Consider the following 22,988-nt stretch of genomic DNA (forward strand, 5'->3'; position numbering starts at 1 on the left):
ACAAGTGGTGCTCACTCAATAATTTGCATTGTCCATACCCTGAGTGCAGCGCACTTAATTAACTGTCCTAACACAAAGGTCTCTGGGGAGACCTTATTGGGACCTTTCAGTACTTAAAATGGGCCTATAAGAAAGATGGGGACAGACTTTTTAGCAGGGCCTGTTGCGAAAGACAAAGGGTGATGGTTTTAAACTAAAAGAGGGGATATACAGGCCAGACATGAAGAAGAAATTTTTTACACTGAGGGTGGTGAGACCCTGGCCCAGGTTGGCCAGAGAGGTGGTGGATGCCCCATCCCTGGAGACATCCCAGGCCAGGCTGGACGGGGCTCTGAGCAACCTGAGCTGGTGCAGATGTCCCTGCTCATGGCAGGGGTGGCACTGGATGAGCTTTGATGGTCTTTTACAACCCAAACTATTCTATGATACTATGATTCTATGAAATATCAAGGTACAGAAGGGAACTCACCACCGCATCCCTCAAACACACATTGTCTTGTCAGTGGTCAAAGCATGGTAGGACAGTGCCTACTGACATGCGTGCAGCAGATGAGGGCTGTGAGGTCCACCAAACCACGAGCACACCAGTATATCCCAAAGGGAAACTGCTGATGTCCTTTAGCTGGAGGGTTCCCCAGGTTTGCTCCAACCCACCCTGCCCTGCTCAAGGGTTTTCATCCCCTGCCTCACCAACTGGTCTCCTTCATCTTCATGGTACAAAAGAGGCTGCTTGAGAGGCCGGCGGATGTAGGTGTGTGTCGTCGTGCCCTGGAAATACGTGGCGGCAAACTTGGCAAATTTGTACTCTGAGAGATCTTCCTCCTCTTCCTCAGGGAGAGGCAAAGCTGCATCTAGGTCCTCTTCCTCCAGCTCCTTCTGGGCTCGCTCAAGATCCTGGTGAGGAACGACATGTTAGGTGCTCAGAGTGACTTTGGATACTGAAATACACTTTCCCCTTGGGCCTGACTTTTCTGTCTGTCTGATTTCCATACTCAAAGGAAAAGCTGGCTGGAGAGAAAACCATGAGATATAACTCTGGAGCCCATGCAAAGCCTGAATGTTGAAGGATATGCTGTGCCCAGGAATGTCCCCAGAGCAATAGGAGAAACATCAAGCATGGCCTCACTCCTAGAATGGGGAAAGGGTGTCCAAGAACCAAATGCTGTGAGCTGTGATGAACCACAAGGGAGAAGATCTCAAATATCATGTGTCCCCAGTGGTCTTATAGTGATACTTCTCCCCTCCATGCAGCATCCCCAGAGAAAGCCTGGAGACTGTCTGTCCCCAGCCACAGCATGCCAACTCTCTGGGCCACGTAGAAGAGCACGGTCTTGAATGAAGCCTTCAGAGACCCCCTTTTGGATTGTCCCACTCTCCCATGATTCATTAGTGTGTTGCTAAAGCCTTTCCTGCTATAGCCAGACTTGTGTATGCCTCCAGTACCTCGAAGCCATTGGGTGCCTGTCCTTCCTGGCCAGGCAGGGAGGAGGTCGTCCCCAGGAATCCAAACATTTTGTCCACCATTTCTGAGTCATTCACTGGCTCGTTGCGAGCTCTCTCCATTTTCTCTAAGAGCTCTTTCTTCCGACGTGCTTCCTCCTTCTCCTTTACTTCTCTCTCCGCATCTTCCCGTGCCAGCTGGGCCAGGCGTACCTGGAAGAGGACAAGTACAATGACCGAACTGCTCCTTTCAAAGAGCTGGCACTAAATTCTGCAGAGCTTGGTTTTTGAGAGGCAGACTGCCCAGTGCTTGGGGTATCCAGCAATGTGACTTGGAGCAAATCAGTAACTTGCCCATGCCTCAGTTTCCTAATTGCAGAAAGACAAAGCAATAGCATTTTCTCTTTCCTTAGTGCCTGTTTAGGGGGTCTTATTCATGAACAGAGACTCTCGCTAATCTCATTTTTTTGTTTTCTACAGTAACCACGCATGTGCACAGACCCACGGTGTCCCAGTTCACCCTTCAGCCTTTACACAATAGCAAAAGCAAGTGAATAATAACTGTAATCTCTGGCATTCCTGTGCAGCAGATCAGAAATTCTGGAGCAGCTTCAAGCTAGTTAGAGCACAGAGTACTTCAGTGAATTAAATACAAACCGCTCAAGCAGGGCAGAAATCCTTTAGATATTTTTGGCATTCCCCCTCAGAGGAGTAAAAACAGTCCCTGGAAAACAAAGGCAGACCCCAGAAAGACATCTGTCCCCACATACTTGGTGCTTCTTTTCTGCTTCCTCTTTGGCTTTCTTGGCGCTCATCTCCTTTCGGAGTCGTTCCTCTTCTGCCAGACGAAGTTTTTCTGCTTCCAGGCGTCGATGATACTGGGGGAATAACAACAAGAGTCCTTTTTAATAGGCATCGACTTATTTTCTAGATTTTTTTTTTTTTTTTTTTCTCTTTGAAGAATAAACCCATGAGCACGTGATGCAGAAACTTGTTTATTTTCCCTCTCCCCACCTCCGTTTCCCATGACCTCCTCCATGGTACTTACTTCTCCCCGAAGACGCTTATACAGCCTTCGGGCGATCATGCCCCGGGCGTACGCCTGGATGGTGAGGACAGCCCAGAGGCGGTGACGGAAAGCCCGACGGACCAGGTATCCCCGGCACCGTGCCTGAAACTCGATGATGCGCCGGCGAGCCATGTGGTACTGCTTGTGGAGCTTGCGGGATCGGTAGAGGGCCTGCAGCCTCAGGAAGCCGATCCGCATCTGCAAGAGGGACCAGGATGAAAAAACCACCCCACTGCCCAGGGGCTCGCCCACCCTAAGCAGATTTCCATCGCTAATCTTCTTGCATGGCTGTAAATAAGAGCCACTGAAATCAGCCCCCACCAGGACAAACCTTCAGGAGGGAGGTTCTCCAAGAGGGTGGAGAAATGAAGCCCTCCGGCTGCGGCACTGATTCAAAGCACAGGGACGATAAAGGCAGTTTCTCTCTCACTGAGTCCTACAGAGTTTTCTGACCTTGAGAAGCCCCAGGAGGTACGGCTGGCCATCTCAAGGTAGCCACAAGGCATGAGGGTTGTTCCCATCGAGGTCCAGCACCTGCAGACCTCCTACCTGAGGGCCAAGTGACTGTTTCATGGCAGGAGGCAGCATCATGACCAGCTTGGAAGTGGCTATTTCTTTCAAGTTGTAGGCTTGAAGGATGATACTGAGACACTTTAGGCAGAACACACTTCCCAAATGACCCACTGTTAGGTCAGAGCCAGGTGGGACAGGGAGGGGAGAGGGCCATGGAGAAACCCAGATACAATCCCACTTGGAGATGGAGTCTGTATTTCAAAGGGAACTACTCTTGAGTTTTCAGTCACCTGGAAACTAGGGGAAGACTTATAAAACCCCAGGTGACCAGCTGATGCACTGAACATCTAACTCATAGGCAAAAGGACAGCTAGAAGGTGGTCAGGTGCCTTCTAAAATGAGAGGCCAAAACAGAAAGAGCAAATCTCCATTCATTGCTTCAACTGATAAAAGCCAACCCCACCCCTTCCTGTACTCTATGAGATATTTTAAGCCAGGAAACCCTTATATGTGTCTCAGATTAAAGAAGTAGGAAGGCATAGGTGAGAGGAAGCACCCCTGTACTTACAGCACCATAGTTCTTCCTGCAGTTATGTCCACGCCAGTATCTTTGAATCATCAGGACTGAATTTCTCACTTTCAGGAAATTGGACCTGCAAAGGCATTTCAGTCACTTGCCCCTGGGGTTTGGCTGCAGGTTATCGTCATCTCCTGGGCCTCATTCTTTGGAGATTCGAAACTGAGTACCCAGGTAGAGTAAACATTGCATTTTTGGCCTGAAAAAGTCTCCTCTCACAGTTCTCCTTGTTTTCATAAAAAGATCTGTAGGGGCTCTCTGCAGGCAGAGTTCTGCCAGGTTATGGGAACATGCAGAGTAGAAGGTGATGAGAACAGTCCCCTCCTTCCCTCCTTCCCTCCACCCCGCACCCTCTTCTTGCATCTGGAATTTCTTCCCTGCTGCCATCCCAGCACCTGAGAATAGATTCAGTCTCACCCAAATAATCAACAGCAAACTTCAGCAACACCACCCCGTTATCCCTATCTGCTTCTCCCATCCCTCTTATCCTGTTCTGATTCTACTTGTAGACACCTTGGGGACTATTGCGTCAGAAGGACTTGCTTGGAGGTCTTGCTAGGATTACTGTGGGAAGGATTACTGAGTTATCTGGTGTGTGTCCTTTCTGCAAAACTCAAGGCACAATGCAAGTCACAGCCATGGCTTGGACAGTCAAGGAGCAGAAAGCCTCAAGAACTGTCCCTCCTCTGTGGGTGGGTGCAGATTGTCCTTGGCTGTGGCTTCCCCTCTTCTTCCACAACCGTGCCATGAGCTCCCCATGGGCTACCTGCCCTCCTCCCCAATTGAGCAACTATCCTGCAAAGGGGAGGTTCCCGAACCCCTTGGGCTTTGGGGAAAACAATGTTAGTCACAGTGGGTGACCCAGTGGTCCCACCACAGTCTTGCGGGGATCCCCATAGGCTGGAGGCTTAGCGTTGCCTTCAGCAGACTCAGAGTCCCATGGCTGCATTGTCATAGAAAACACTGGCAACAGGCACAGACTGAAACACAGGAGGTTCTTTCTAAACATGAGGTAAAACTTCTTTCCTTTGAGGTGCCAGAGCCTGGACCAGGCTGCCCAGAGAGGTTGTGGAATCTCCTTCTCTGGAGACATTCAAACCCTCCTGGACACATTCCTGTGTGATCTGCTCTGGTGAACCTGCCTTAGCAGGTGGATTGGACTGGATGATCTCCAGAGGTCCCTTCCAACCCCAACCGTTCTGTGATTGGTTTCCCTGAAGAGAGCACTGAACAGGGACAGAAGGTCCATCCTGGAGGCAGATAACACTGTTTTCCCCTTGTTCCCTCTGTTGTCTTCCTCCAATACTTGCTGCACCTGAGTGCCAACACATTGGGGCTCCCTTCTCCCTGGTTGCAGGCCAGGTCAGATGGGCACCAAGAAAGAGACGCATCTCCCAAGCACCAGTTGCCACATAGCTCACCTACCTGTCTTTAAACCCACGGACCACCTTCTGGATGAGGATGACTTTGTCCGTGATGGCCTTGTCTCTCTCAATCTCCAGCAGCATGTCATGATGGTCCTGTGGGAGGAAGCATCACAGCACCCATGTCTTAAGTTCTCCATCTGCCTGACATGTGGCAGGACAGGTGGTATGAGGCTCTTTCCGAGAGGAAATCTCCAAAATAACCTCTTGGGACATTTTATGTCCCAAGTATCACCCCACCCACTCACTACATAAACCCTAGTTATCTACTGCCTTTATTCCAAAATGAACCAGAGCATCCTGAAGTGGCATATGAAATACTTTATAGTCTGAAAACAACCAGATTGCATTGTCCTTCCATGCAGAGCTCCCTGCTAGTGCCATCAGCCATGGGAGCAGTTCCTGGGAGCACTGGAGAGGTTTGGGAACAAACTCCAGGCTGCCTGGGTCTCATCGCTCCCTCTAGCCAAGGCTGCAAAACCTCCATACCCTAAGGGCAGAACAGCTCCTTGAAACACTGAGTTTTGTTGCCCTGAAGCTCTTAGATGCACCAGCCCAAACTTTCTGTTGATTCCTCCCATGCTGTTTGTAACTTGGTTTTCTCTCCCGGTTGCAGCACGTCGAGTCCTGCGGCGCTGGGTGCAGCAGAGGCAGCTCCACACGTTTCCTGCTTTGCTTGACCTCGCGTGGCCCCTCGGGGCCGGCAGATTTCTCCGTTTCCTGCCCTGACAGCTGTGAGATCTTGATAACAGGCTCTGGAAAGAGCGACTAGCAGGAACAGCTTCTGGGGAAGAGATGGGGGTGATCGCGCTGATTACAAGTTTGGGGGTGAATTTAGATATAAGCAGTCAGGGTTTACTGTTGAGATTTTTGCTAGAGAGAAGCCTTTGCTTCCAGACTGGTTTCTGGTCAGCTCAGCCTCGTCTTCCCAGAGCAACACAGTAATGGGTTTGCAAGGAGAGTTGAGTGTGAACGGAGCTGCAGGGGACCTGCAGTGTTAGGCTGCCCTGTGTCAGCTGAAGCGATGTAGAAAGGGATGTTGTAGACACGTCTTCGGTTGCATGAGCATGTGCTGGAAGCAAAACAAGCCTGTTGTTCTCCTCTCTCAGCAGGGCTCTGCATGGACATCCCCCTGCTGCTGTGCTTTTTGGGTGAAGGCAGGAGAAGTAGTTGAGCGGCTCAGCCCAGGAGGGAAAAGGCTGTGAGCTGTGTGTGACCATTTCTGTGTCCGTATGGTTGTGTGCATGCTGGTAGAGTTTCAGGACTTCCTCCTGCCCACTGCTTCCTAAACTGGCCCCAAATATCCTGCCTTGGCTCAGGTTCTACCCACTGCCATGCCAGCCCAGAGACCACAGGAAAGGATCACGTCTTGTGATGGAAAGGGAATGGTAGGAGATCACTTCACAGGCAAGGGTCTCATGGCAGGGGGGATGTGGAGAACCACCTACCTTCAGGAATATCTTTGTCTTTCCAATCTGCCAGTCGTCATCCTTCCCGAGCACCGCTTCAGAAATGCGCTGGCATGTCCCACGCAGGTCACCCTGGTAGGACAGGGGGTGAGATTCATCAGGACCAGCCTCACCCATTGCACCTCCCAAGCCCAGTGGAGACCTCTTCTGGTCCCAGTTCCAGCAGTTTTCTGCTAATGGGATTCCCAGGGCTTTTTTTTTTTTCACTAAATTTAAGGTGAGAGGGACAGGCTGAGTATGGCTACCTGCCTCTGTCAGCACTGTAGCCATTCACTTGGAAAGTCCAGAGAACCACTGTAACATCTGGGCATCAAATCTTACATAATTGTTTTTGGAGAGGATGCACACCCCACAAATATCTCTGGAGAGCCCACCAGAGATCAATTGCTATCCGTGGAAGAAGATGCTCACCTGCTTGTATGCTGGTTTCACCCCGGGCATGAGCACCCTGTACCGGTCCACAAACTCCACAAATGTGTAGCGGATTGGGTAGCCGGCTCGGCGGATCCGGATGGTCTCCATCATCCCTGAGTACCTCAGCTGACGGACGCACAGCTCCCGGTCAAACAGCTAGGGAGGTTACAGGACATGGTGGTTTAACTGCACATCTTGGCCTGGATTGGCCATAAGAGAGTGGTGACTCTGAGGATGTGTGGGCTTACCGAGTCAGGCATCCACTCAAACCCTTCACTTGGTGGACCCAAGGACATAGGACTGTTGGTTGTCATGAGCCTGATCCTGTGAACTGCTGAGTGTGTTTGACTCGCTCAATTTCTTTAATTCCTGCTTGCAAGACTGGATGTGTCCTACACATTATACAAAGGACTGAGGAGAACTGGAGAGCATGATGCAACGGTGAACATCACCTTGGGAAAACTGGCAGTGATGCTGCATCTACAAGAGTCAAACCATACAATGACCCTTGAAATGACCATTCATGGTCATTAAGTTCTGACCACCACTCTGGGCTTTACCAGCATGATCAGAGCACTCCTGTACGGGCAGGGCAATACCGTTTTGCAGGCAGAGGAAGCAGAGGACCATATCAGTGAAGGCTCAGATACTTAAAGGTCTTAGGGTGCCTGCACCAGTTGTTTTTAGGGTAGATGACACCTTGAAGTCACACAAAGGAAGAGTGCAGCCTTGGAGATGCCAAGGTCCTGAAATAAGCCTGTTATCATCAAACCACCCTGTACCCAGGAGGACATCTGAGGAGCTTAAAATGAACGGGCCAGAACTGAGATCAGCTCAGGCTTTTAGGGAAAGGACGAATATCAGACCAGCATTTGTGGCTGCTCCGGACAAGCAACGGACAGTTTCAAGGCCAGACAGCAGATGAAGGCAACCCAGTCATAAAATCATAGAATCATTTTGGTTGGAAAAGACCCTTGAGATCATTGTGTCCAACAGTTAAACCAACACTGGTGCTAAATCATGTCCCTAAGAACCTCATCTATGTGTCTTTTAAACCCCTCCAAGGATGGTGACTCCACCACTGCCCTGGGCAGCCCATTCCAATTCCCAACAACCCTTTCCAGGAAGAAATTTTTCCCAATATCCAATCTAAACCTCCCCTGGCAGAACCTGAGGCCATTTCCTCTTGTCCTTGCACTTATTACTTGGGAGAAGAGACTGACTCCCCTGGCTTCAACCTCCTTTCAGGTAGTTGTAGAGAGTGAGAAGGTCTCCCCTCAGCCTCCTTTTCTCCAGACTAAATACCCCCAGATCCTTCATCTGCTCCTCGTAAGACTTGCAGTTTGTTAATAAACCCAACTGCACTCCCTTGCTTTAGGTGCCTCTGCTTAAATGAAAGAAGGTTCAGGAAAATCCCTGCCATCAACTTCGTGCTTTAGTGGATTGAGGAGGATCCTGGAGACCCTGATATCACCCTCTTGCTGCCTGACATTGTCTGCCAGGATCATCCAAAAAGTGTTCAAACCCAAGTGTAAAATAAAGGCAGATGTCGCTTGGTGCTGACATACCAGAGAAAGTCAGGACAGTAAATCCCAGCCTGGGCCAAAGAGTTACTGCCACAGTGTTATTCATCTGCCCCCCTTCAGCTGTCCAAAGTGTGAGCATCTGTGCATGTACAGATGTGAGCACCTAAAATGTGAGTCACACAGGCTCTCCCTAAAGCGAGGGAGGAGAGATGGACATGTACCAGTATCTCAGACATCCCTGTGTCTCAGATGCATCTCCTGGGACAGGAGGATCTGCCCTACGGATACACCCATCTCCCCATCCCTGAAGGGAGCTTTTTGACTAGCTCGTAACCACAAAAGGGCTGGAGTGAATTGAGACAGAACCTTCTCCCAGGAGAGGACAACGGATCGGCGAGGAAAAGGCAGAAAGCAGCATCACCCAGATTTGGTCTCAAGCTGTATCTATCTAAAGTGGGTATCGGGGACAAGAAGGGTGTAGAGGAAAGAGTTGTGTGTTCCTCTGTCTCCCGCTGCCATGAAGTAGGAGGGTCTGTGAGCGGTTGTGGGTTTGCAAATAACCCTCCAGAGCTGGTAGGGCTACTTCATTGCACATATGGGCAACTATGTTCTCCTTGCATCAGTACCTGAGGAGGCACAGGCTGTTGGAAACTGTTTTGACTTTCTTTGCATGGTTTGTTACCTAATTAATGCCACATACTAATATTTCTGTTGTACTAACCAGAACAACAGAGCAATGCTCAGAAACAACAGCATGGGACCATGTACAGACCCAGAGAACTCCAGCCAGCATCCTGATGCAAACAACTTTTTTTTCCCCCCAAAGCACAGTTTAGAAGGAAGCAAAAGTTTTAAAATAACATAAAGTAACAAACAGTCACGACTTTCCACTGACCTTTCACTTCCCACTATCCCATTTCCTATCACTATCAGAACACTTTCCTTCAAAGCCAGGGACAGAAAATGAACTCCCAGAAAATGTTCTCTTTTGCAGTTGCTCTGCACAGCTCTGTGTAACATTATCTGGGATTTTTTCCCCCTCTTTTGTATTATTAAACCAAGGCCAAAAATAAGTTTAGCAAGAAATCACGTTTAATATCTTATGGCACTGCAGTCCCTGATTCAGTGTTAGCTCATCCACTCATTACTTTAACAGGGAGATTAATTATCTTTTTCTGATTCTTTCGAACTTATAGCTGTTTTTATGTCCCACCATAAGTTTTGTAGATAAACGGGGTGGACAAAGACTTCTGGATTAGAGCTTGCAAAGGCTGATGAAACGTTAATTCTTTACACAGGGGACAAAATGCCAGACCTATTCCCAGACATCCAGGTGTAAAAGCAGCTCAAAGTCAGGGCATTAAAAATAACTTGTTAACATCAGTTCAGGATGTACACCTATTTTGCAACATCAACCATGTTCTTAAGGAAGGTCTTGGTTTGATCTCAGCTCAGATGATAATATCGGATCAGACATATTGTTAAATATTAATTCAAAGTATTCCACTAACATGATATTAAGTGCTTTTTTACGCTCACCAAAACCGGGATAAGTGCACAGTAAACCACTCTGAGAGACCCACAAAGCCTTTCACCCCGCATCATATTAGGTTCACTGAACAGCAAAAATAAGTTTCAAACAAACACTGCTTGTATGTAAAAGCTCTGAAATTCAGTATTTTATGTCTTCTTTGCACTCAGTTGAGCTTTGCTAACAGACACTGACTTTAGATAAAACTCCAGCTCTGGCTGGATTAACTGCTACTGAGGCACAAAGGCAATGGCAAGTTGACTCACAGAAACAAATGGCTGAAATTATTAAATAAAGCTATTCCTCTCCATGCAGTATCACTGTTAAAAGTAGTGAGCAGCTGACAGTGAATGCGAACAGCACCGGGGTCCAGTCCTGCAGGGTGCTGACAGTGGCATCGGGGTGGTCACCACACATCTTTCTCTGCAAAACTCCGAGTCCCCTCCATGAGAAGCTTGTGGTCAGGGGGATTTACAGCCATCTCCTTCCCTTTCATTTGCTCCTTAAAGTTTGTCCCCAGAGCGTTTGTTGTTTTTGAAGCAATTATCTGGGAATCAGAGATTTTCACCTTTCCTCTGTGCTATTTTGTCTCTTTTATTTTTTTTTTAAAAAAAAAGTGCTTTCACAATTGGTGAGGAAAAAAAAACAAACAACAAACAGTTGAAAGGATCTAATGGGGGTGAAACTGAATGAGATCCCTCAGAAGCAAAGACTTTTGTAGAAAACCCCACAGAAAGGGGATCCCTTTTAGGAAACATTGGACCATGCCATAGGATTGAAACCAGGGCCATATAGTTCAGCCTATGTGTCTGGCAGGGTGGTCCCTACCCCCTATGGAAATTCAGAGACATTTCCTATAGCAGGAAGGTCGTCAGGGTGAATTTCTTGAGGTTGTCCTTGGGAAGAAGGGCAGGGTGTGGGAGTTCACCTCTGCAAAAATTTTTGGGGTGCTGTTGGATCCCAAGGCAAGTGACTGATTTTGCCAATGCTTTGGTGACTCCGTCACTTGCAGAACAGGTGTGGGTTGGTTTTGCTGTTAGATCCAGGGCAGAGTCACCCAACAGGCATTCCCGTACAAAAAGACAACAAGGAGGGAAAAGCAGGACTTACCATGGGCTTCTTGTACTCATTGGGCTTGATGCAGCGGACAAAAAAGGGCTGGCAGACACTGAGAGTCCTCATCAACAGCTCCAGGGACCGCTTGAACTGGCTGCTGAGTGTTGGCGAGCGCTTCCTCGTCTCCGCTCCCTGCAAAACCACAGCAGAGCGAGGTCAGGAAATGAAAGGATAACAGAGCTTTTTCCCTCCGGCCACGTCCCCGGGAACCTCCCATGACAACCAGGGCTGGAGGAGGGAGCAGGGACAGAGGTGGTTGAGCATTGAGGCAGGAGAGGGGCAGGGCAGAGCCGGTGAGCAATGTCCGGGCTCTGGCAACCTGCTCCCTACGTCTCTACCCAGTGAGGAAAAGTGCCGTAATTTAATTTCTCCTGCTCGAGCCTCCCTGTGTGACTGGCAATCCCAGAGAGGTGGTGGATGCCCCATCCCTGGAGACATCCCAGGCCAGGCTGGACGGGGCTCTGAGCAACCTGAGCTGGTGCAGATGTCCCTGCTCATGGCAGGGGTGGCACTGAAGGAGCTTTGAATGTCCCTTCCAACCCAAACTACTCTCTTATTCTATGATCCCAACTGCCATATGCAGAGCTGTGAGGAAGATCTGCCCATAAGAACAAACAGCCCTTTCCAGGCCACCAAAACCCCCTGTATTGCAGCTTGGGGTGATGCATTTGCCCAGGGATGTTCCTCAGGAGCAACTTGGGCTTCCCTGTCCCTATACATTGCAGCACGGTCATGCCAACCCTACTGACGTGGTTCCTCATGTCAGGCTGAGCCTCCTCTGCTCCCCAGGGTATATGACCAGAGACCCATTTCGGGTGACAAACAAGCCAGGGGCACTTTCAGCCTGCAACAGCTCCAGAAACTGCTGGTCTATGTTCCTCAGCCTGTACTACAGGGAAGATTTGAGTTGTGTTTGGAAAAGAATATTAACTAGACTAAATGAAGTGGGTATTTATTGTGAAACGGGAAGTTTTTGAGTATTTTGCTTGCTTTAGCTACCTTGGTTAAATTAACAATCTAATCTCCAGTTTGGGGCATTTCTAAGGCAGAATGGAAAGGTTTCCCTTAATAGCCCATTCTCTCTGCCCTGGGAGAAGCTTGTTAAACCAGCTTCAATCTAAATGAAGCCCCCAGCTCATTTTATGCATCAATCACTATTACCTGAGCTCAACACACACCAGTCATAGTGGTGCTATATGTCTCATAAGGTCTGCTGTTCAGGGAGCATTTGTGGGGCAGCAAATACTACTAGTGGGTTGGAGGAAGAGTTGGGTACCAGGATGCACCCCCCAAAACCAGGGAATTTCATAGAAACACAGAATGATTTGGGTTAGAAGGGACTTTAAAGATCATCTAGTCCAAGTCCCCTGTCATGGGCAGGGAATTTGAACAGCTCAGGTCAAATGATGAGACAAACTGAATGAACACAAACAGAAAGTCATCATGGAATTCCAACAAGAGAAAACCCAGCTCATGCACACATGAGAAAAAAAATGGTTTTCTTGTCCAGGAGAGCTTGGCAGGGGCTATCAGTGATCTCTCCCAGCAAAATTCTCCCCCAAAGGACAAACTGTGAATAAATCTAGAGTAATTAATGGATGCAGCTGCTACCTGCAGAGCAGTGTAGAGCCTGGTGCTCACATTCTGTCACAGATTTGATGAGGAATAGGCTGTTTCAGCAAGAAACCTGGTTTGGATAGCTTTGATTAATGTTTTCTTATCACTTTGCTAATTATGTGCAAGGGGTCACCTCTGTGCAGTGTGAAAGGAATGCCATAGAGGTTAGAAGCGGCAACAGATGCAGGAGAAGGGCTGGAAATCTGAAGCAACTGCATGTTACCCAGGTTTGTCAATTTGAGCTTGGCTGGGAGAGGTCATTTTTCAGCCGTGGTGCTAGGAAGGGTGCAAGACTTTGTGCAAGGGTCTACAAGGGAATGCAAGAGCAGTTTGTTTGCCGATAGCAAGACTGCCTCTCCGGGTTGCTGATGCCTTGCATTTCTTGCTTGCATACATCCAGCTCTGGTACAAAGCCATCTCCACCCTTACACCTGAGATCTTCTTGCTGCAAGGGGCTGGAGGGAAGGGACGGCAGCCAGAAAGCAGCTTGTCTTGCTATCTGAATTGTCAGAGCTGTCTGAGCTCCTCCTGTCAAGACTGCACCATCCCATCCATTTACAGAATCACAGGCTGGTTGGGGTTGGAAGGGACCTCTGGAGATCATCCAGTCCAACCCACCTGCTAACGCAGGGTCACCAGAGCAGATCACACAGGGATGCATCCAGGCAGGTTTTGAATGTCTGCAGAGAAGGAGACTCCACAACCTCTCTGGGCAGCCTGGTCCAGTGCCCTGTTCCTGGGCCTGATGCTTGTGCACAGACCCCTCTCAATGGTGGGCACCAGCCCTATGGGCACTACCTGGGCTCTCAGATACATAACAAAACCTCAGGCAAGCATTTTCCACCATCTTCCTCCTGTCAGGGACAGGGTGACACCACTGAAGACCCTTCTGCCTCACCTCAGCATCAGCATGGGGACAATCACGCCTCTTCCCTTATTCCAACAAAATGGCCCCAAAATAAGTGGAGCGGCCTGCCAACGCAGTCTAGCGAGGCACTGGAAATACAGGTTTCATTGCATTTTTTAGCTCAAAACAGACCCAGTCCCCACAGTCTGAAGGAGAAAGAGCTGAATACATTCTCCTTTTCTCCTAGCCAGACATGTTTTATCTTTCAAACTCTGAGACTGTAGCAGCTTTGGGACACAGACTGTCTCTTCACTGGTGCTCATACAGAGTCTAGCACAGGAGGACGTGATCTATGTGTCATGGGGAAGAATGGGCGGGATTCACAGGTGCTGTATCCCAGACTGGGGCACTGGGTAATCACTGAGCCTGTGCCCATCATCAAAGGGAAAAAAAAAGCAGAAGAGATAAATAACAAAAAGAAGATAATTACGCAATTTAAAGAGAAGCACCATCTCCAAGGAGAAGTTCAGAAAGACCTGCAGACCAGTATGATTTTTAAACATATTTCAATGCCACCTGTTTTTGCCACCTCAAGCCAGTCCAGCTTTAGAGGTGCGGAGACCTGCCTGTAAAGACACACGTCAAGGCAGAATATCATCATCAGGACACAACGGGATGTTCTGCCAACAAGGGGTGTCTGAGATCCCCCCAAGTGGCACAGCTGGAGCATCAGCACACATTCCAGCATCTCTGTAAAGCTGTAAATCTCTAGGGACCTATTCGGACTCCTTCCTTTGGATATGTTTAGGGACTAATGTGTCTAGGGCTGAGAAAGCAATAACCAATTCAGCTTATCTGCACCCTGTGCATTCAGCGAGTTAAGGTGGATGCAAAGTTATGTTGGGTAGGATGGTCTTAATACAGACCCAGAGTTCCACCTAGGGCAGTCACCAGTTTTGTTTGTTTGTTTGTTCGTTTTCCTTTTCTTTTTAACAGTCAAACTAAGTAAAAAAGTAATCAAGGATAAGAGGGTCATCAGGGACAGTCAACATGGCTTCACCAAGGGGAAGTCGTGTTTGACCAACCTCATAGCCTTTTATGAAGACGTAGCAAGGTGGATTGGTGATGGCAGAGCAGTGGATGTGGTCTACCTTGACTTCAGCAAAGCATTTGACACCGTCTCCCACAGCATCCTCACGGCAAAACTGAGGAAGTGTGGGCTGGACAATCGGGTAGTGAGGTGGACTGCAAACTGGCTGAAGGAGAGAAGCCAGAGAGTCGTGGTCAATGGGGCAGAGTCTGGTTGGAGGTCTGTATCTAGTGGAGTGCCTCAAGGGTCAGTTCTGGGAACAATACTATTCAATATATTCATCAATGACTTGGATGAGGGAATTGAGTGTACTATCAGCAAGTTTGCTGATGACACCAAGCTGGGAGGAGTGGCTGACACGCCAGAGGGCTGTGCTGCCATCCAGTGAGATCTGGACAGGCTAGAGAGTTGGGCAGGGAAAAATTTAATGAAATATAACAAGGGAAAATGTAGAGTCTTGCATCTGGGCAGGAACAACCCCAGGTTCCAGTACAGGTTGGGGAATGACCTATTAGAGAGCAGTGTAGGGGAAAGGGACCTGGGGGTCCTGGTGGACAGCAGGATGACCATGAGCCAGCACTGTGCCCTTGTGGCCAAGAAGGCCAATGGCATCCTGGGGTGTATTAGAAGGGGGGTGGTTAGTAGGTCGAGAGAGGTTCTCCTTCCCCTCTACTCTGCCCTGGTGAGACCTCATCTGGAATATTGTGTCCAGTTCTGGGCCCCTCAGTTCAAGAAGGACAGGGAACTGCTGGAGAGAGTCCAGCGCAGGGCCACAAAGATGATTAAGGGAGTGGAGCATCTCCCTTATGAGGAAAGGCTGAGGGAGCTGGGTCTCTTTAGCTTGGAGAAGAGGAGACTGAGGGGTGACCTCATCAATGTTTATAAATATATAAAGGGTGGGTGTCACGAGGATGGAGCCAGGCTCTTCTCGGTGACAACCAACAGTAAGACAAGGGGTAATGAGTTCAAGCTGGAACACAAGAGGTTCCACTTAAATTTGAGAAGAAACTTCTTCTCAGTGAGGGTGACGGAACACTGGAACAGGCTGCCCAGGGGGGTTGTGGATTCTCCTTCTCTGGAGACATTCCAACCCGCCTGGACGCCTTCCTGTGTAACCCCACCTAGGTGTTCCTGCCCTGGCAGGAGGATTGGACTAGATGATTTTTCGAGGTCCCTTCCAATCCCTAACATTCTGTGATTCTGTGATTCTGTGAAACAGAAGCAAGGAGAAAAGCAAATACAAGGAGAAATGTCACAGAGCCAGAACTGGTAGGAGTTACTTCTGTTGTCCCTCCTCACCTTGTCCATCACCCTGCTCAGCACTAGGTTTGCCAGTGAGGTGGCAACCTGCGTCAGTGGAAATGTGTGAATAGAAAGTTGAATTACTCAAAGTGAGTTAGGGAAGGAGGGAGAAGCATGTACCACCAGCAATACTTTGAGGAAAGGTTCTAGACAGAGGACCATCCTCCCAACTCTTTAGGATTATAAGGTCACTAAACTGGGCCATGCCAATATGACATGCTGTTTCTCAGACTTTTTTTTCCTGAAGTCTGAGAAAAATGATGTTTGTTGCTTATTGTTTTGTTACATGAAATGTCACTGGGGTGGCCCTCAGGTGACCACTGAAAGTTGAGGCATCTTTTGTGGTGCCATATAGTGAGGAGACAGTCTCTGTCCTATAGGCTGGAAAGTGCCTTCAGATGCAAAGTTGGCATAGCCTACATAATGGTGCCGAGCAACACTGTTTTGAACTAAACCCCCATTTTATAAAACTTACTGATGTTGATATATTTGGAAAATCTTTTTTTTTTTTTTTGGCTTGGCGGTTCCAGTCTTGCCTCAGTGACTAACAAATATGATCAATTATTGTTAATCAGAAAACCTACAAAACACGAGGCTATATTATGAGAACCACTATGACAAGAACAAAACTCAGAGAAATTATCAGTGTTATTTCTTCCATTTCCCTGTATCTTCTGGGCTTAATCTCACCATATCCTAACTCAGGAAGGATTATTTTTTTTGGAATGTGGCTTGGCTACAACTCTAGAGGGTGCCCAATGAGATGTTGAAATCCAAACCATTTGCAGTCATGATATGGAGGGCAAGGATTCCAGCTCTGTAATGAATGACTTTGGGTCATTTTGGGTCAAATCCCCCCTCATTGGAATTCCAAGTCCAAACACCCCAAGACACTGCAGAGGCAGGGAGATTGAAATTCAGCCCCATGCAAAGATCTGAATTTTGAAAGTCAGGTCCATCTCTAACATAATCCTCTGGCTATTGAAATGTGAGCAGAGCCGCAAAGCTAACATCACAAAATCTTTAGCACACAATATGCTACATTGTGGCCAAATATCTAGCAAGAAAGGTTTGGGAAGCCATCAGAACCAGTCAGGAGATAAGATGCAACAGAAAAAACCTAAAAAGGTGCCAAGAGCCTGCTTGGATGATCATGGCAAAGTCCAATATTAATGGTGTCTTTGAAGGCTTGGATTTGAGCTCTCCTCTGAACAAGACCTATACCCTCCCCTGAGAATTATGGCATTTCCAAGCAACCCAGAAATATAATCCAGGAGACTCTCTTTACACAGGAACTGTCATCTTCCTGCTCCAAAAAGGGCAAAACAGGGCCACATTTGCATTTGCATGGAAGAATAATGTCCCACTGAAGCCAATGGTGGCACCATGATAAGCGACACACAAGTCCCACAGATGATCCACCCAAAGTTCATTAAAATGATTCAAATATAATAAAAAAATCCCAAAACTTTGGCTCGGGCTGGTTCTGATTTTACCCAAAACCAAACTCCCAACATTACATGGCTCTTCTGAGTTGAATCCTAGAAATAAATGGCACAGTCATACACCTGCGTCTATTCAACAAGCTGTAAAAATGCTCTCCATCACATTGGTCACTTGAAATGCATCCTCTATAGACAGTGCAGGAAGAGGAATAAACCAACAAGAGCAAAGCACAATCCTTGCCAAGGAATATACAACAGAGGAACTCATGTATTCCGTTTACCTTTGGTGTGGGTGTGGGCGACTGGCCAAATGTGCTGGATGCATAGCCACAGAGAAACTACATGAAGCACAGGCGAAAAACAAAAAAACAAAAAACAAACAGAGACAGAGAAGAGCAAATAGTGAAAAGAAGGAATAACTGAAATGGGAGCCTGACATTGTTAGTCTTGGATGTCCGGCTGTTAAAATATCTCATGAACAAAATGCATTAGTTCCTAGATTTTTGTCTGTCCCCCTCCTGGTTTTCCCCTTTGTCTCCATGTTCACATCCTTGAAGGTGAGGGAACTGCCACCGTCCAGCTCTTGCCTCTTAGAGAAAACTCTTCTACATCTTTGAATCTCACTCATTATCCATCCAGTTTCAACCACCTCCATTTCTGACCCTCACACATTCCTGCTCTCCTGTGACCAGTTGCTCTCAATAGGTAGTGGTTGGGAAGATGCCAAGGAAAAAAAAATCACAAAATTTCTAAATAAATCCCTCCCTCCCTGATTTTAATCCAACTTTTAATCAGTTTCTACAGAACTGAAATTTTTGCAAAAGGAAAAGCCCCCAGCTTGTTTTCCCCTTCACTGGTTTCTACCCCTCGCTGCTCCTTCTGCCTGTTCCTTGAGCAACCATCACTGCCAGACTGTACCGGCCGATTCCTCAGAGGAATGGTGTATAATTCCCACTCAATCCATCATTTCACCTGGCACTGCTCAAAGCAATGTCCCGATTTCGCAAACACATGCAGGTAGACCTCCTCAATGGTGGGCATGCACAAATGGGGCTGCACAGCCACACGTGCTCCAGCAATACCCAGTTCACCACACGAGTTTCATTGCCTACAAATATTAGGTCTTTCAGGGACCCAACAGTCAGTACAATATTCAAACACACACTTTCAACTAGTTTTCAAGCCTCTCTGATCTGCGGCTTCCTCAAGTTTCTGGCATATAAGGATGTCATTTGAAAGACAATGTAAAGCAGATGGACTTGCTTTTCACCGCCTCACAAATTCCTGCAAACTCATCAATAAGTTCCTGAAGACCAAAGGTTGGAAGCTGTTGAGCAAATTGCCTCATTATTTGATTTAGACCTCAGCAGAGCAGCCACTTGTCTCATTTTAAGGGAAGATGTTAGATTTAATTGACCTGGTCTGACTGTCTCTAGAAGGTTTCTCCACGGATTGTCTTGCTGATGCTTGGGGAAGGTGTGCACACCTTCAAGATGAGCATTTCCCCAGCTTTTTGTTATGCTATCAATTCCCATAACTCATCCTCACCTGCTCCTTCTCTTGGGGAATGTGTTTTAAGAAAGGGACTGCAAATATTATTGAATTTTGGTGGAAAGCAATGGCGAAATAATCTCATCTCCATGTTTGATCCCGCTTGTCTGAGCAGGATTTTGTGTGTGGTGTTTAGAAGACTTGTGCTCTCCCAGGTCACACTAACATTGTGCATGATTAGGGGAGCTGGCACACAGTGTTTGCTCCTCTTTCAGTTCCATGCCAGTCAAGTTACAAACCTCTCATTCAAAAAAGGAAAGCAGAGATCATTAAAGTATCAAAGCACAGGAACCACAACTCAGGACAGATTCTTAAGATGTTTAATGGAACTATAAAATAAAAGTTTTATTTCAAAAAAAGTGCTCTGATGCTTTAAAACTTCTCAGTTCTTGAGCCCTAGACAATGCCCAGGTGAAAAAATCTCAATTTTGCTGTCATATACTTCCAGCATCTTTCAAAGATGCTTCATAGGTGTTCCCATGAAGAAGTCTATATGACTGTGTAACCCCGAGAGCTCCCACTCATCAGTTCCCCAGAGTGTACCTCTGCTCTGCCTAAAGAAGCAAGAAATCATTTCCAAGGTGAACTGCAAAGCTTGCACTGAAAATAAAAAGCAGTGAGGAACAAGCAATAAAAAGCAAAGTAAGTGGCAGCACCGATGCCAAGGGAGTTAGCATCTAGTTCAGCAGGAGGATTCACATCTTTGGATAGCTCTGAACCAACCAGGACTGTCACACCAATTGGTAGCTTAATCAGGGCTGATAAACATTTTGTTCCTAATGAAGTCAAAAATATGTTGATGACTCATTTCAGCAGGAGCAAAACTGAATGGCTAAAGGTTATGAAAGAGGCTTGCAAAAGTGTCTGTAGCCTATTTAAAGTAGTTTATTGGGAATTTAAACATTTCTTTTCCTTAGCAGGGAAAAGAATTCAGCACTTAAATCTGTTTGACAGTGCCGAAAGTCCCTAAGTCCCTTGGACCATCAGTGGCACTAGCTGGCATTTGGAAACAGGACTCCAACTTCTGAAAAACTTGGTTGCTTTGGAAAACTTTATCCTCAAATCCTTTGCAGTTCTGTGGCTCTACCTAGGGAAAGCATGGAAGATTTGGCCATAATGATCTATCTGTGTAGACCTTCAGGTTCTGCAAGGCTGATATTTTAACACTGTTTCTCCTTTAATTTTGGGAGCGGGGCTGATGATGTCTTAGTAGGGAGGTGTAGATGTTCAACTTAGTCAAGAAAACATCAAATATTTGTGTTATTCATGGTGAAATAGTCACTAATTGCAGCATTTAAGCTGGTATCCCAGTGATAAATGCTCACATGTGGTGGGAAGAGTCAAGGTTGCAACTGTGCCTTTCTCCAAGGCTTCAGTGCACGTGGTCTTATCCTACACTGAGCATGGAGCAAGCACAAACCCTCCTGGAGGACTGGTGTCTGGAAAGAGGAACTTTAAAGTTCAAGTTTCATGCCTGGTGTCTCTTTTCTCTGCTGCTGTAAGAGCAAAATGTGACTGTTGGCTGGTCCCTCTTAGCCCTGCCGCAGTGCTTAAGGGACAGGCAGATTGTCCCTTCGCTCTGCTCTGGTCCTACAAGAATTTGGTTTTCACTTCTCGCTCTATTGTACACAGATCTGGACTACTCAGCTGGAGGGGCTAGATCTTCCTCTCTCAGATTTCTACAATCACAAACCTTATTGTTCACATCCCTACACAATTAGGAGAGGAGCAATCACAGCACAAAATAGTATTTGACAAACCGATTGCAGTGACCTGGAGGTGTGAACGTGGATGTACCCATGACGCCACACAATGGTTGGCTCATACTAACAGGTTGGAAACACCCCAAACAGCATCAGAGCGATAGGACTCTTCACAAATCTCCTGCCCCTTCCAGGAAAAACCCCCGTGAACAAAGATCTTCTCTCGCCTGCATTACCATTGCCACATCTGCTTGGAAGATCTGCTTGATGAATTTGTTTTTTGAGGAATGCACCAGCTGAATGATGTCTCCATGCAGCGTGTCCCTATTTTTCTCCAAGAAACCTAGAGGAATAATGGGACAACACTTAGGTAGGTAAGGTAGGTAGGTAGGTAGGTAGGTAGGTAGATAGATAGGTAGATAGACAGAGAGATAGATAGATAGATAGATAGATAGATAGATAGATAGATAGATAGATAGATAGATAGATAGATAGATAGATAGATGACACAGTACAACATGGCCAGGATGAGCCCTGCAAGCAGCCTCTGGGTTGCTGGACTACTGGCTGTTCTTGGGGAGGTCATGGGGGTAATGAATGGGCAGAGAAAGGGGGACCAAGAGAAGGAAGACAAAGGCACATCTTGAGACTGGATCAAAGTCATTGCACCCAGAAAAGGAGTACATGACACTACTATGGGCTACCATCCTGCTCTGATCCATCGCAGCAGCAGCCCACCTTCCCCCGAGCATCCCCTCACACCTGCAGTGCCCCAGAAAACTGCCCCATACCTTTTGTTTCGTAGTAAACGATTCCAGCAAAGTGGTTAATGCCAAACTGTGTTTCATAGTTATTTTTCGGGGGAATGTAGTTGGTGTTAAGCTTGTGCTGCGAGTTCAGCTTGTGTAACATGGTGGCATCTGTACCCTGTGCACACAGAGAAAGATCTGATGTTTAACCAGGGCTTGTCCCATTAAAATAATTTTCCAATCAATAGTGCATTTCTTTTTTTGTCTTGGGTGGCAGTGTGTATTTATTTTGAGAAGAGATGTGTTAGTGGGGATATTGCAAATGCAGAAATTTTAAAAAGGGATTAAATATCCCTGGCATGTTGCACTATATTCAAAATAGTGCTCCAAAGGAAATATATTTAACATTATTTTGTCTTAAACTTTGTAACAACTATTCTTGAGCCTCTTGAAGGTATATTCTTCCACCAGAAAAGGTAACTTGTTTTAGGCACAGTCGTACACATGGAAGAAAATGTGACAGAGCAATAAAGCTGTGAAGAGGTAACAAACTGGTGACTGTATATTTGGGGCTGATCAGCCCTCTCACAGGGGTGCCAGCATGAAAAGTGCAAAGGGGGTAAAAGCAGGAGATTAACTGGAAGCAGGGCTGAGCCCAAAACACACCTTGGGGAACTTGCTCTCCTCATCAATGAGGGAGATGATGTTCATGGGTTTGATGGCAATCATGTCCAAGGCATCCTGGTTATCAGTGAACTCTATGTGCTGCCAGTTGATGTTCTCCAGGTTGTACTCCTCCTGCTCCAGTTTGAAGACATGACGCACGAAGAACTGCTGCAGGTTCTCGTTCGCAAAGTTGATGCAAAGCTGCTCAAAACTGCGCAGGAAAGGTCAAGGAAAGACCACTTTAGATCCATCATGCTCTATATATCTCAATCTCTCTCCATACTTGAAGCAGTACTCTCAGACCTCATCAACCACTCAGTAAGGTTGCTGCTGGATGAGGATTTCCTTATAGGTTCAGATAATCAGTTTTTCTCCCCCAAAACAGTGTTATAGACATCATATGTGTGCAGCCTAAACCAATTAGTTGGAGGTTATCTGCTATGGCTACTATGTGGCAAATACTTGAAAAACTAAAGGAAATGTGTTGTCTGTTGCAGCATTGAAGTGATTAATTCTGATAATCTCTTACATAGAAAAGGGTTTTGACCAGTCCAGTCCTGTTCATCTCAGAAGAGGTGAAAGGTCTGCAAGACCTTGAGCTTGGGGTGATGAAGGAGGGTTAAGACCTGGTTCTCCTTTTGCAGGCTCCATACCTGTTCACAGTGAAGTTCTCAAAGCCAAAGATGTCAAGGAGGCCGATGGATCTCCTGACACTTTTGAGTTCCTGGGAAGGAGGTCTATAAATCGCAGCGTTGATCTTCTCCACGATCCACACGAAAAGCCGCCCATAAATTCCCTGCAACATCCCAAAGATGGAGTTCACTGAGACAAGCTAGCAGTTCACCCTGCTAGTCTGCAGCACCATTCAGAGGGCACAGGCTCCCCTAAAGCATGATGAGCAGTTGGACAGTCCCTGAGGACACGCTGACCAACATTTAT

At 47.1% G+C, this 22,988-nt stretch overlaps 1 protein-coding gene across 7 annotated transcripts in view; it reads right to left on the reverse strand.

Moving 5' to 3' along the window:
- The window catches only part of MYO7A (myosin VIIA), a 67,519-nt gene that overhangs the window by 28,829 nt on the left and 15,702 nt on the right, over positions 1 to 22,988 (reverse strand). For 4 of the 7 annotated variants that reach the window (XM_065648904.1, XM_065648663.1, XM_065648991.1 and 1 more), the window contains 14 exons: positions 22,703 to 22,845; positions 22,050 to 22,260; positions 21,426 to 21,561; positions 20,871 to 20,977; positions 17,662 to 17,718; positions 11,074 to 11,211; positions 6,904 to 7,062; positions 6,472 to 6,564; positions 5,025 to 5,119; positions 3,591 to 3,675; positions 2,489 to 2,707; positions 2,211 to 2,318; positions 1,444 to 1,653; positions 691 to 894 (listed from right to left, as the gene is read on the reverse strand). In XM_065648904.1, the coding sequence (XP_065504976.1) occupies positions 691 to 894; positions 1,444 to 1,653; positions 2,211 to 2,318; positions 2,489 to 2,707; positions 3,591 to 3,675; positions 5,025 to 5,119; positions 6,472 to 6,564; positions 6,904 to 7,062; positions 11,074 to 11,211; positions 17,662 to 17,718; positions 20,871 to 20,977; positions 21,426 to 21,561; positions 22,050 to 22,260; positions 22,703 to 22,845 (1,965 nt within the window). The remainder of the gene's footprint in view (positions 1 to 690; positions 895 to 1,443; positions 1,654 to 2,210; positions 2,319 to 2,488; positions 2,708 to 3,590; positions 3,676 to 5,024; positions 5,120 to 6,471; positions 6,565 to 6,903; positions 7,063 to 11,073; positions 11,212 to 17,661; positions 17,719 to 20,870; positions 20,978 to 21,425; positions 21,562 to 22,049; positions 22,261 to 22,702; positions 22,846 to 22,988) is intronic. The other 3 variants (XM_065649154.1, XM_065649072.1, XM_065648834.1) reach the window with 1 other exon arrangement.

This window comes from Caloenas nicobarica, chromosome 1, assembly GCF_036013445.1.
Source record: "Caloenas nicobarica isolate bCalNic1 chromosome 1, bCalNic1.hap1, whole genome shotgun sequence".
In the NCBI taxonomy this organism is placed as follows: Eukaryota; Metazoa; Chordata; class Aves; order Columbiformes; family Columbidae; genus Caloenas; species Caloenas nicobarica.